Raw genomic sequence first — 14,657 nt, 5'->3', positions numbered from 1 at the left:
TTGCCTTGAGCTGCTTTTTTTTGAGAAGAAGTCTCGCTCTTGTCCCCCAGGCTGGAATGCGATGGTGCAATCTTGGCTCACTGCAACCTCCGCCTCCCCAGTTCAAGCGATTCTCCTACCTCAGCCTCCTGAGTAGCTGAGACTACAGGTGCCTGCCACCACACCCGGCTAATTTTTGTACTTTTAGTAGAGACGGGGTTTCACCATGTTGGCCAGGCTGGTCTCAAATTCCCAACCTCAAATGATCTGCCCACCTCGGCCTCCTAAAGTGCTGGGATTACAGACGTGAGCCACCGCACTCAGCCTGCCTTAAGCTGTTTTTTTAAATACTGGTAAGACCTTCACATCTCAGAACACATCATTTTATCAAATCCCAAACCCAACCACTCTTCATCACCTGTACCACTACCACACTAACTCAGGCCCACAGCATATCCCTTGCAGAGTCTGGCCACACTCCCCATCAGTCTGCCTGCTTCCACTCTGACTGGCAGCAGTCTGACTTTCTTTGTTTTCAACTTGAGAGCAGTTACTGTTTATTTAAATTGATCAGACTAGAGAAGCAATCATGGTAGACACCTCAGTTCATTCTTCTAAGAAGCCTGTTGATCTGGTCCTCCCTGTTGCCAGCATCTCCACCTTCTACAAAATGAGTGGTTTATCTTCATTCTACCTTGTGGAGAAAATAATTTGAAGGGCCACAGGAAGTTATTTGCTTTTTTTTTTTTTTTTTTTTTTTTTTTTGAGACAGAGTATCGCTCTGTCATCCAGGCTGGAGTGTAGTGGCCGAATCTCAGCTCACTGCAAGCTCCGCCTCCTGGGTTTATGCCATTCTCCTGCCTCAGCCTCCCGAGTAGCTGGGACTACAGGCGCCCGCCACCTCGCCCAGCTAGTTTTTTTTATTTTTTAGTAGAGACGGGGTTTCACCGGGTTAGCCAGGATGGTCTCGATCTCCTGATCTTGTGATCCGCCCGTCTCGGCCTCCCAAAATGCTGGGATTACAGGCTTGAGCCACCACGCCCAGCCCGTTATTTGCTTTTTTAAAGTGTTTTCCAACAGTATAGATCTCATGAATCAGATCCTCCATGCAGATGATGCCATATTTACCAAGAGATAGAGCAATCAAAGCGTTATCTGTCAAAGCAATTTGCTTATTGATTTTGCCATAACCACACTTGTAGATTATTTCATTTACTGACTTCAGATTTGGGTTCCCCCATGTAATATATGGCTCTACAATCCTCAGCGTGTTAACTGAAGCCTTGTTGAGCTTCACAAATGTTCCATTGAAGATTTGACAAAGGCAAAGAAGCTGCAACACCTTTCGGACCTCTGGGCTCACACCACTGATACCTCTGATCCTGATGACAAAGGCCAATTTGGGTTCTGCAGGTACATAGAAGTTGCCAGCTTTTCTTGCCATCCTTGCCATTCGAATTTCAGTTCTGTACATCTGCCTATATTCCTAGTGATAGTGCTTTGCTTTTACATAGATAGTGCTTTGTTTCCTCCTTGCCTTTCAAAGCATGTTTTGGGCGAACTTCTTTCTTAGGCGCTTGATCTTCAGTTCTGTGAAATTCCTTTGCTTTTTCTTAAGGGTTTCTGGCACAGCGGGAACCTTCTTCTCTTCAACACCCTCCACGGTTCCAGCTGGTAAAGAGCGCAGTCTAACTTTCACACAGCAGCCAAAGTGATCTTTGTAAGACAGAGATCAGATTCTGTCACACATACCCTGATGAATACCTTCCAGTGGCATTATACTTAAAATGAAAGCCAGAGTCTTAGCATGGTCCACAGCGAACTTTATGACCTGGCTCCTGCCCCTCTTTCCTGGTATCACCTCCTGCTGTTCTCCCAGAGTTTTTCCACTGTTCCTTGACCAAACCAACAGGCTTCCACCTCGGGGCTTTTGCACTTGATGTTACCTCTGCCTGGAAAGCTCTATTCCTATACCTCTGCATGGTTCCTTAGCCTGTTCAAGGCCTTGTTCAAATGTCACCTCTTCAGAGAAGCCATCTCTGAATAACCTACTTAAAATGGTACCATCCATACACCGTGTCTCTCTGTCTGAGTATCACGGATGCCTCATTTTATAATTCGTTTAATCTGAGTCAGAACTGAAGCATTTATTTCCCTGTAAAATGAAATCTGTGCAGAACAAATGCTATTTTACAGGCCACTCATTTTGAAGTTAAACACAATATATAAACAAATATACACACCTTTAAAAAAAAAAAAAAAAAAAAAAAAAAACATGTTTTGGCCAGGCGCAGTGGCTCACGCCTGTAATCCCAGCACTCTGGGAGGCCGAGGCGGGTGGATCACCTGAAGTCAGGAGTTCCAGACCATCCTGGCCAACACGGTGAAACCTTGTCTCTACTAAAACTACAAAAATTAGCCAGGCATGGTGGTGGGTGCCTGTAATCCCAGCTACTCGGAAGGCTAAGGCAGGAGAATGGCTTGAATACTGGAGGCAGAGATTGTAGTGAGCCAAGATTGTGCCACTGCACTCCATCCTGGGCAACAGAGGAAGACTCTGCCTCAAAACACAAAACAAAACCAAAAAACTGTGCTTTAGTGTATGGTTTTCCTTTATCATTCTTAATTTAAAACTATTACCAGCCTGGGCAACATGGGAAAACCCTGTCTCTACAAAAAATACAAAAATTAGCCCAGCATGGTGGTGCACACCTGTAGTCCCAGCTACTTTGGAGGCTGGGGTGGGAGGATGGCTTGAGCCCAGGAGGTCAAGTTTACAGTGAGCCATGATGGTGCCACTGCACTCCAGCCTGGGTGATAGAGTAAGACCCTGTCTCAAAAAAATAAAAGCATTAAAAAGAAGTGCTACATGTACAAGAAGTTTATGATTGTAGTACTAGATAGAGTAGAAAAAAGAATAATGGAAATACGCCAACTGTCCAATAACGGGAAAATACTTAAGGAACATATATGTGAAAAAAAACATAATACAACCATGTTAATATAAGTCATCATAGCAAAACTTTATAATAATGTATTAATTTTTAATATATGTTAATAATGAGTACATAGAAGCAGAAAGGTGTTTATTAAGGAGTTTTTTTGTTTTTTTGTTTTTTTGATATGGAGTCTTCCTCTTGTTGCCCAGGCTGGAGTGCAGTGGCGTGATCTCGGCTCACTGCAACCTCCACCTCCCGGGTTCAAGCGATTCTCCTGCCTCAGCCTCCTGAGTAGCTGGGATTACAGATGCGCACCACCACACCTGGCTAATTTCTGTATTTTTAGTACAGACAGGATTTCACCATGTTGGCCAGACTGGTTTCGATCTCCTGACCTCATGATCTGCCTGCCCTGGCCTCTCCCAAAGTGCTGGGATTACAGGCGTGAGCCACTGTGCCCAATCAGTGTTTTTTTTTTTTAAGCTGTAATGATAGTGACAAAGAAGTCCAACCTTTATATTGCACAAATATTTACTAACCATGTAGCATGTATGTGCCTGACCAGCCCTGACAGATGAGGATTCAATAGCAAACAAGAACTGTCCCTGTGCTTTCAGAGCTCACAGGGCAGCAAACCCGCTGACAAGTACAGGTGCAATTACAATGAGACACAATAAGAGATGGCTCGAGGGAGTACAGGTGCCAGGGAGAGCACCCTGGGCACAGCCCTAACTGAGGAAGGCTTTCCAAATGAAATGATCCCTAAACTGAGACCTGAAAAATAAATAGGAGCTAAGAAGCAAAAGGAGGGGAAGATAAACAGGTATGAATCAGTGGGTGCTTGGGGTGAGAGGCAAGAGAAGACATGAAACAGAATATGTGAACTATTATTTTTTAAAAACCTAAAATTACTTCTATATTTGATGGCAGAATTTTTGGTAAAATTTATCTTATATAAAATATGATACTACGTTGGGCACAGTGGTGCACAGTGATACTAGGTTGGGCACACCTGTAATCCCAGCATTTGGGGAAGCCAATGGGGGAGGGCTGCTTGATCCCAGGAGTTCAGGACCAGCCTGGGCAACATAGCAAGACCTCCTCTCTACCAAAAAAAGAAAAAAAAGAAATATATATATATATATATATACACATACACACACACACACACACATACACACACACATATACATAAATATATACATATACACATATATGAGATATTAAATGAAAGCCAACAGTGATACTTTACCAACCACTCTGGCTTCTCAAAGCTTATTTGTCCTGTGGCTACTACCTCTCTTTCCTTCAGCCTAACCTACTATCTGACCAAAAACGAGCAGTGGCAGGAAGTAATTTTAACACATCACACAGGTGCACACATAACTCTTTATCAAGACTGACCAACACACTTCCTATCCCCACATTACAAATTTGGGGCCAAAATTACTCAGACAGACGTGTACCCTCCAGTCTCTCTGGCTGACATGCTACCTTATTACCTCGCCCCAGTTCCCTTCAGATGCCAACAGACACTCCATGCCTAGCATTCCAAGCCTGTCCTCCTTGGTCTACCTAACTTATCTGGCACCACTCCTCCCCACAAATTCTGTACTTCAACCAGGTTCTCTTTACTGAACGCTGCGCATACCATATGCATTCCTGCCTCAGGCCGACCCCTGCCTGGACTGTCCTAACCTGCTCTCCCAGTCTGCTATTCAAACAGCACCCATTCTTCAATGGCCCACTCAGCTTTTTAATGGATCTTTGGTTAACTTCTTTAATCTCTAACCTGAAACTGAACTATATTTGTTATGCTAAACAGTAAGTACTTGGTTAAATTTCGCTTTTGTTCTAGAAATCTCTAAATGTTGTATTCTTGTAAGGCTTCCCTCCTAAATTCTGCCGCCAAAGATAGTAACTTTTATTTCTTTCGTATCCCACTAACAGCAACATTAAACTTGGAAAACACACCTCCCACACCTGTTGGCTAGCGGACAGATCCTGGGTGGAAAGATGAGCCAGAGAGCATTCAGTGCCAGCTGCTCTTCTCTGGAACTGTAGGTTCAAGCACCAAGATTAGGACTAGACTTACGTGCTACTTTGGGACAGGAAATGGCATATACACTAAAAATGCGAGATAGTTAAAGGACACCCCCCAAAAAAATTAAACATGAGGAAAAACATGTGTTCCTAATGAGGCAAACCCCACCATATTACAAGTCTCCCCAGTACCTTCTATACTATGTAGCTAATAATACAAATAAATAATAAATCTAATCTATTTGATAAATGAATAGATTTAATACCAGTAAGAGAAATATGAAGGTTAATAGGTATAACCAACAGCCTAGAGTTTAATTAATAAAGCTCCAAGGTAATCCCTGTGTCAGTTTAAAAGATGCTAATGAATTATTTTTACATTTTTTCAAATCCAGAAATAAACTAAGCCATTCTCTAGGAAGAAAAAAGGTCAGGCTTTACTTACAGAGTCTTGCTCTTTATCCAGGCTGCAGTGCAGTGGCACGATCTCGGCTCACTGCAATCTCCACCTCCCAGGTTCAAGCAATTCTCGTACCTCAGCCTCCCGAGTAGCTGGGATTATAGGCATGTGCCACCATGCCCAGCTAGATTTTTTTGTATTTTTAGTAGAGATGGGGTTTGGCCATGTTGGCCAGGCTGGTCTCAAACTACTGACCTCAAGTGATCCACCTACCTCGGCCTCCCAAAATGCTGGGATTACAGGCGTGAGCCACCGCACCCAGCCCAGGCTTTACTTCTTTCGGGAGATAGGGTGGCAGGGGTTTCAGAATGAACTGAAAAACCAAATACTGTGTCCCTTTCATTTGGCAAGAACTCCTTTTCCAAAGAAGGGACTCAGAAAAGATGAAATTATTTATATAACATCTGAGAGAACATTCTTAAAAGACAACAAAATATACAGAAAGGTATTTTGGATCCAGGAGAATACAACCTCTTCCAAGAAGAGATTTACTCTCTACTCCCTAGGAACTATTAATAACATGGAAAATCCCACTCAAGTTACATGAGGTCACACATCCACAATAAAGGTAGCTGCCTGAAGGTGGTCTGCCAAGATAAACACCAACTTGTTAACTCCCTAAGTGCTATGCAGATGCCCAAGGTATATGTACACTTAATGACTCTCTAGGTTGTTGGAGTATCATGTTTCTACTATTACTACAGTTCTTTCAGTCCACATTTTAGTGGGTTTTTTTTTCATATCTGTTCCCCACTTTTCGTCATGACTTCCAGGAGGGTAGGGGCACATCTTACTCATTTTTATATCCCCAATGCCTAGCACTGTATCTTCCAAGAGACTCTAAAAAAATAAAATACTGCCAAATGAATGGGCAAGCTCAAAATGTCACTCAGATAATCCCTTATTAACAGCTAACTGCCCAGAGAAAGGGAGACTTGGATGACAGCAGCTTCCTAGAAAACATGACCTGAAATTACAGATCATTTCTATAACAAGTTACATTTCACTTACTAAGCAACTGGTCTCTCCTTTCAGAATAAATTTTACTGTTCATGATCAGTGTAAGTATATGGCAAGCATGATTATTCTGAAATCTCTTCTTTTCAAACTAAACACATAGCTCCCAGGCACCCATAGGAATCACAGGAGAAGAAGAGGGAGAGGCAGTAGACATTAGTTTCAAACCTGTAACTCTCTTAGAGTCAAACAAAAGTAGAAAATACTAATAGAAAACCTGGTCGGGCGTGGTGGCTCAAGCCTGTAATCCCAGCACTTTGGGAGGCCGAGAGGGGCAGATCACGAGGTCAGGAGATCGAGACCATCCTGGCTAACACGGTGAAATCCCGTCTCTACTAAAAAATACAAAAAACTAGCCGGGCGAGGTGGCGGGCGCCTGTAGTCCCAGCTACTCGAGAGGTTGAGGCAGGAGAATGGCATAAACCCAGGAGGCGGAGCTTGCAGTGAGCTGAGATCCAGCTACTATACTCCAGCCCGGGTAACAGAGTGAGATTCCGTCTTAAAAAAAAAAAAAAAAAAGAAAACTTGTCAGAAACTATTTAAAGACAAGTAAAGGACACCATCATCTCCCAGAACTTATCATCAACAGAACAGGTGAAGCTTAACAAAGAAAGATAAATTAAGCCGGGCATGACAGCTCACACCTGTACTCCTAATACTCTGGGAGGCCGAGGTGGGAGGATCGCTTGAGCCCAGGAGGTCAAGGCTGCAGTGAACTATGATTACACCAGTCCAGCCTGGGCAACAAAGCAAGACTCTGTCTCAAAAGAAGAAGAAAAAAAAAAAAAAAAGATAAAGTATAAGAGTGCCTGGCCTTCACTTAATGAAGCCCAAGTTATAAATTCTCATAACCCATTAAGTTTATAATTGAAAGAGTATCAAGCACATAGCTTTATCTATGTACATAAAAACAAACGTAAGTTCAGTAATTCATACCAGAAACCAGGTAATCACAAGTCCAACAGTTTACCTTATCTTTGAAATACACTATGTAGTTGGCTAATTTCACAATAATCAATTCTTACGGGATCCTCTTATAATAGCCACTCAAAGAGAAAATTTCAAATACTGACCTCTAATTCAATGTAATATAAACAAGAAGTCTTCTGTCCAGAATTATACCAAATGGCCACAATTCCTTTCTCAGAAACACCATAAACAGGCTGAAGCTCTCCACAAATCTTCTCTGTAAGTGGATCCCACGGTGGTTGTGACACGGTGCTGAGTGCACATATAGTTACTCCTAGACAATCACCTCCTAAAAGAAGACAGATGACTATCACTGTGTCTAAATGAAACAACTTCAAAAATGCAGCTCTGCCAACTAGTGTCATTAGCGTTTTCTAAACGAAACAGGTGTCACAGATGAGCTCAAAATAGGTCAAACTCCTCTCTCCTTGGTGCTTTAGCAACATTCAACTCCCTAACACCTCCCCCAAACGCTGGATTCTTTTTAATGGTGTCTTACATCGGGTATGTTTCTCAACATTAGGAAGGTTTAAAGAAGCTGCGAGGATGGGAGGATGGTGGAACATAAAGAAGCAGGGAGGCCGGGTACAGTGGCTCACACTTGTAATCCCAGCACTTTGGGAGGCCGAGGTGGGTGAATCACTTGAGGTCAGGAGTTTGAGACCAGCCTGGCCAACATGGTGAAACCCCGTTTCTACTACAAATACAAAAATTAGCTGGGCATGGTGGCAGGCGCCTGTAATCTCAGCTACTTGGGAGGCTGAGGCAGGAGAATCGCTAGAACCCGGGAGGCAGAGGTTGCAGTGAGCTGAGATCGCGCCACGGCACTCTAGCCTGGGAGACAGAATGAGACTCCGTCTCAAAAAAAAGAAAAAAGAAAAGAAAGAAGGATCTATTTTGATACTGGGAGTCTAAACTGAATGATTCTGGAGAAATTCACAGACGGGGCTGAGGCTCACCTTCATGACAGCTATATCAAAGGCCTAAATTTCCAAGGCTCAGAAATCACTACAGTAAGCATATCAACAGCATGTGATACTCTCCAAGCATTTTGCAACCTTAACATTTCCATCCTTTATAGTACTTTGATATCCTCAAAAGATGTCCTGGATTTCAAAGCCAGTCCCACATCAACAAGGCTGGCAATCAGCATCCCAGAAAACTGCAAGGAGGTTAAGACCCAAGCAAAATGCACTTGGGGATGCAAGGAATTTGTCAGCACCTATATTCTCCTAAGAAGCGGTAAAAATATGGCCACTTCCTACAGGAAGAAACTAATGCCAAATAACCAAACCAAAAGTGAGAAAACCTAAATTATATTAACTTCTCATGGGAAGAGGCACTTAACCAGGTAAATTCTGAGTCAAAACAGTTTAGCGGGGAGAAAGAAAGGACCCATATTAACTGTTCTAATTACAAGTTACTCTTTGACTCTTCAGAGCTTATTTCCTTAATGATTAAACGGGAATAAACAATTTGAGGGCAGGTGCGATGACACCTGTCATCCCAGCACCTTGGGAGGCCAAGGAGGGAGGATCACGAGGTCAGGAGATTGAGACCATCCTGACTAACACACAGTGAAACTCCACCTCTACTAAATACAAAAAAAATAGCTGGCCTGGTGGCGGGCACCTGTAGTCCCAGCTACTCGGGAAGCTGAGGCAGGAGAATGGCATGAACTCGGGAGGCAGAGCTTGTAGTGACCCGAGATCGTGCCACTGCACTCCAGCCTGGGCAACAGAGTGAGACTTCGTATCCAAAAAAAAAAAGGGCCTCTGAAATCATTTCAGGAACTTAGAGTTAATTCTGGCTCTCTCTACATCTTTATATTAAAGGGTCCTGGACCTGTGATTGTTGAGGTAGCAGGGAAAACTGCTACTTGTTCCCATTCCTAATAGAAACCATCTTTTGATGACATTCCCAATGTATTTTTCCACAAACAATATACTTACAAATTTCTGGGACTGAAAAATTGCTGAATTTGTTAAAAGAGAAGAAAAAGGTGGCCCAGCAAGATGGCTCATGCCTGTAATCCCTGCACTTTGGGAGACCAAGGTGGGTGGATTGCATAAGCCCAAAAATTCGAAACCAGCCTGGGCAACATGGCAATACCCCATCTTTAACAAAACAAAACAAAACAAAACAAAAAAGTTGGCCAGGTGTGGTGACATGCACTTTTAGTCCCAGCTACTGCCAGAAGGTGGGGTGGGAGGGGTGGCTGAGGTGAGGACGGCTGTCACCCAGGTTGGAGTGCAGTGGCGCCATCATGTCACACTGCAGCCTCAACTTCCCAGGTTCAGGTGATCATCCCATCATAGCCTCCCAAGTAGCTGGAACCACAGGAATGCACCATCACACCCAGCTAATATTTCTTATTATTTCTGTAAAGACAGGGTCTCCCTATGTTACCCAGGTTGTCTTTTTTTCCCCCCGAGACGGAGTCTTGCTCTGTCGCTCAGGCTGGAGTGCAGTGGTGCAATCTTGACTCACTGAAACCTCCACCTCCCAGGTTCAGGTGATTCTCCTGTCTCAGCCTCCCAAGTAGCTGGGATTACAGGTGCCCGCCACCATGCCAGGGTAATTTTTGTGTTTTTAGTAGAGACAGGGTTTCACCGTATTGGCTAGGCTGGTCTCAAACTCCTGGCTTTGTGACCCACCTGCCTCAGCCTCCCAAAGTGCTGGGATTACAGGTGTGAGCCACCGCCCCCGGCCCCTTTTTTTTTTTTTCTTTTTTTAAAGAGACAAAGTTTTCTATGTTGCCCAGGCTGGCCTCAAACTCCTGGGCCAAAGCGACCCTCTGGCCTCCGCCTTCCAAGTAGCTGGAACTATAGATACATGCCACATGCCCAGCATGCACTTTTATATTTTCAAGGGATTTCCGTATCTATTTGTTCACTTCAGTTTATGTACTACTGCCCCTATGTGACAGCTAAGGAAGTAGGGCACATAATCATACTTCAAGCCCACAGTTCAGGTGGAAGTGGACTCTAGGTCTTCTCATGCCAACCAGGAGTCATGGCTTATTTTTCTTATGCACAGAGGCTATCACAGTTCAGGACATTTTAGTGAAGCCAGAAGAAACAGGAATTACATGGCCTGGTGTGGTGGCTCACGCCTGTAACCCCAGCCCTTTGGGAGGCCAAGGTGGGCAGATCATCTGAGGTTGGGAGTTCGAGACCAGCCTGACTAACATGGAGAAACTCCATCTCTACCAAAAATACAAAATTAGCTGGGCGTGGTGGTACATGCCTGTAATCCCAACTACTTGGGAGGTTGAGGCAGGAGAATCGCTTGAACCTAGGAGGCGGAGGTTGCGGTGAGCTGAGATCACACCATTGCACTCCAGCCTGGGCAACAAGAGCGAAACCCCGTCTCAAAAAAAAAAAAAAAAAACCCAGGAATTATGTAGCACATATAAAGTATGTTTTAAATACTTGGAGAGCTCTCTCCACTGTAATAAACATATCTCTTAGCAAAATATTGTTTCTAGAGTTATAAATAGTATTCTCCCATAGGCCACCCAGATCTCAGATCTCATCTTGATTCCAATGGGCACTACACAAGAATACACGGGTTGTTTAATTTATATTCATTTTATTATTTTTCAGGACAGTGCCTCTAAGCCAGGAAATAGCCTTCAAGTGGAAGTGGAAACATACACAGGCTAAGTTAAATGCTATATTCAAGCCACTCAATGTTCAGTCTCATTCTAAGTAATCAGGCCACTGACCCAGTGTCAGTCAGCATCATCTTCAATCTCCCTATGAAGAGCTGAAGGAAAAGAAAATCTAATTAAAAGCCCAAGAAAAAAATCCACTTTAATCAAAACAACTAAAAGGCCAAGGGACTTTAAGGTAGGAAAAAAACTTAAGACATGAAAAAATTAGGAATTAAAAAAAGGATGTCAAGAGGGAAAAAGAGGAGATACTGCAATTTTTTTTTTAGACTAGTCAAATACAGTAGTGAGAAGAGGGAAAGAGTAGAATAAGGAGTTTGATTTGTAACCATCAATTAAGATAAACCACTAACTTCAGCCTGATATTGTAATTTAAATGACTAAAAGCAAGCCAATTAAAAATGACTTTCCAAACAGAAAAGGCATAAAACTATAGAAAAATGATGAAATACGAAGGGTTAAAATACAGAGAACCACAATTTTAGGAATATTTTACTACGAAGAACAGGAAACTGAACGTTTAAATACATACAAAAGCAAAAGGAAGGAAACAATACATTTAGCTCTATCAAAATCAACAGAAAACCATCTACTATGAACCTCTGTTGACATCTTCTCCCAAGTGAAACAATACAGATGAGGTTCACAGACTTAGCCAGTGATAAGACCTACTAGTCTGTAATCATCCCTGGGCAACAGACAAGGGCTATCAGAGGACCCAATAGATGGAAGCCAATGCTAGAAGGCAGAACTAGTTTCCTAAAAAAAAAAAAAAAAAATCCGCCAAGGCCAGGAACAGTGGCTCATGCTGTAATCCCAGCACTTTGGGAGCCTGAGGCAGGAGGATCACTTGAGGCCAGGAGTTCAAGACCAGCCTGGGCAACACAGGGAGACCCTAGAAAAATATTAACACTTGTTTTAACTGAAAACAAATCAGTCAAGCAAATTACTGGTATGCTTTAAAAATAACTGGGTGACAGGAGAATTACTTGAACCTGGGAGGTGGAGGTTGCAGTGAGCTAAGATCGCACCACTGCACTCCAGCCTGGGTGACAGAGTAAGACTCCGTCTAAAAAAAAAAAAAAAAGGCCGGGCGCGGTGGCTCAAGCCTGTAATCCCAGCACTTTGGGAGGCCGAGATGGGCGGATCACGAGGTCAGGAGATCGAGACCATCCTGGCTAACACGGTGAAACCCCGTCTCTACTAAGAAATACAAAAAATAGCCGGGCGAGGTGGCGGGCGCCTGTAGTCCCAGCTACTCGGGAGGCTGAGGCCGGAGAATGGCGTGAACCCGGGAGGCGGAGCTTGCAGTGAGCTGAGATCCGGCCACTGCACTCCAGCCTGGGCTACAGAGCGAGACTCCGTCTCAAAAAAAAAAAAAAAAAAAAAAATCAGAATGAATCACAAAATAAAAATACATACCAGATCATTATTGTTCTTTTTTTTTTTTTTTTTTTTTGAGACAGAGGCTCGCTCTGTCCCCCAGGCTGGAGTGCAGTGGCGCGATCTCAGCTCACTGCAAGCTCTGCCTCCTGGGTTCACACCATTCTCCTGCCTCAGCCTCCCGAGTAGCTGGGACTACAGGCGTCCACCACACGCCCGGCTAGTTTTTGTGTTTTTAGTAGAGACGGGGTTTCACCGTGTTAGCCAGGATGGTCTCGATCTCCTGACCCCATGATCCGCCCGTCTCGGCCTCCCAAAGTGCTGGGATTACAGGCGTGAGCCACCGGGCCCGGCCTATCGTTATTGTTCTTAAAGTGAAGCAATTTAGTCATCTTACCGTAAACACACACATGCTTTAGTAGACATATTAAGAAATCTCTGGAATAAAAAATGACCAGATTAACTAGAAAGCAGTTGAATCACCCACCTGAAAAACTGACTTACTAAATTTAAAGCACTTACCATATTTTAAAATCTTTTTACTTTAAAGCCTTTTTCATTTCAGATTTTATATTTAAAACATTTTCCAAAAAAGTCAGAGTTTATATCACCTCCTGCAGTTGGAAATCAGTTTCAACTACATGTTATTTAAAAGAAATCACTCCCCATCCAGTACGAAAGCACTGAGATTCCAAAGCAGTTGTCACATTAACTCCATTTCAGAATCCAGGTACCTGACTGCAGTCTCTAGTAAGAGAAGCCTCTAACTGGAAAAATAACAGGAAAAGTTGCACTTTCTCATTTCAAATTTGGGGCCTACATGCTGAATGAAGAAAGAGAGAACTTCAAGTTCAGCCTAACAGGCATTTACTACAAATAATAAGACAATGGTTGGCACTCAATTTTAAAATAAATGACTAGGCCGGGTGCAGTGGCTCATTCCTGTAATCCCGACACTTTGGAAGGCTAAGGTGGGAGGATCGCTTGAGGCCTGGAGTTTGAAACCAACCTGGGAAACATAGCAAGACCCCACTTATATAAAAAATTTAAAAATTAGGCGGGGTGCAGTGGCTCACGCCTGTAATCCTAGCACTTTGGGAGGCTAAGGCAGGTGGATCACCTGAGGTCAGGAGTTAGAGACAAGCCTGGCCAACAGGGCGAAACCCAGTCTCTACTAAAAATACAAAAAAATTAGCCAAGCATGGTGGCAAGCGCCTGTAATCCCAGCTACCCAGGAGGCTGAGGCTAGAGAATTGCTCGAACCCAGCTGGGGGACAGAGATTGCAGTGAGCCAAGATTCTGCCACTGCACAACAGCCTAAGTGACAGAGCAAGACTCTGTCTCAAAAAAAAAAAAAATTACCCAGGCTTTCTGCTGTAGGCCTGGGTGGTTGCTGTAAAAATGGGCAAGTTCATGAAAGTGGTGCTGTTCTGGCCAGACGCTATGCCACATGCTACTCAGGAAGCAAAGATATCATCATGAAGAACATTGATGATGGCACCTCAGATCGCCCTCACAGCCATGTTCTGGTGGCTGGATTTGACCACTATCCCCGCAAACTGACAGCTGTTGTGGGCAAGAAGATGAAGAAGAGTCAAAGATCAAGTCTTTTTTGTTGTTGTTGTTGTTGTTGAGATGGAGTCTTGCTCTGTCGCCCAGGCTGGAGTGCAGTGGCACAATCTTGGCTGCAACCTCCACCTCCCGGGTTTCAAGCGATTCTCCTGCCTCAGCCTCCTGAGTAACTAGGATTACAGACGTGCATCACCACATCCAGCTAATTTTTGTATTTTTAGTAGAGATGGGGTTTCACCATGTTAGACAGGCTGGTCTCGAACTCCCAATCTCAGGTGATCCACCCGCCTCGGCCCCCCAAAGTGCTAGGATTACAGGCGTGAGCCACTGCGTCCAGCCTTTTTGTTTTTGTTTTTGTTTTGAGACGGAGTTTAGCTCATTACCCAGGCTGGAGTCCAATGGCAGACCTCAACTCACTGCAAACTCTGCCTCCCGGGTTCAAGTGATTCTCCTGCCTCAGCCTCCTGAGTAGCTGGGACCACGGGCACATGCCACTACGCCCTGTTAATTTCTGTTTTTTTAGTAGAGACGGGGTTTCATCATGTTGGCCAGGCTGGTCTCGAACTCCTGACCTCAGGTGATCCACCAGCCTTGGCCTCCCAAAGTGCCGGGATTACAT

At 43.9% G+C, this 14,657-nt stretch overlaps 2 protein-coding genes across 14 annotated transcripts in view; both read right to left on the bottom strand.

The window, feature by feature from the left end:
* The window catches only part of RERE (arginine-glutamic acid dipeptide repeats), a 469,651-nt gene that overhangs the window by 435,074 nt on the left and 19,920 nt on the right, over positions 1–14,657 (bottom strand). For 5 of the 13 annotated variants that reach the window (XM_077988803.1, XM_077988773.1, XM_028843497.2 and 2 more), the window contains exon 2: positions 7,512–7,696. The gene's annotated coding sequence lies outside the window, so the exon portion shown is untranslated. 13 annotated transcript variants of the gene reach the window in all.
* LOC722119 (large ribosomal subunit protein uL30-like) lies at positions 442–2,247 on the bottom strand. The gene is made up of 2 exons (XM_077976149.1): positions 1,043–2,247; positions 442–722 (listed from the first exon to the last, which is right to left on the bottom strand). Exons 1-2 carry the CDS (start codon positions 1,451–1,453, stop codon positions 594–596), a joined length of 540 nt encoding a protein of 179 aa, XP_077832275.1. The 5' UTR covers positions 1,454–2,247; the 3' UTR covers positions 442–593.

This window comes from Macaca mulatta, chromosome 1 (assembly GCF_049350105.2).
Source record: "Macaca mulatta isolate MMU2019108-1 chromosome 1, T2T-MMU8v2.0, whole genome shotgun sequence".
NCBI classification, from domain to species: Eukaryota; Metazoa; Chordata; class Mammalia; order Primates; family Cercopithecidae; genus Macaca; species Macaca mulatta.
The sequence above is the reverse complement of the archived record's forward strand: the minus strand, read 5'-3'. Positions and strand labels throughout refer to the sequence as shown.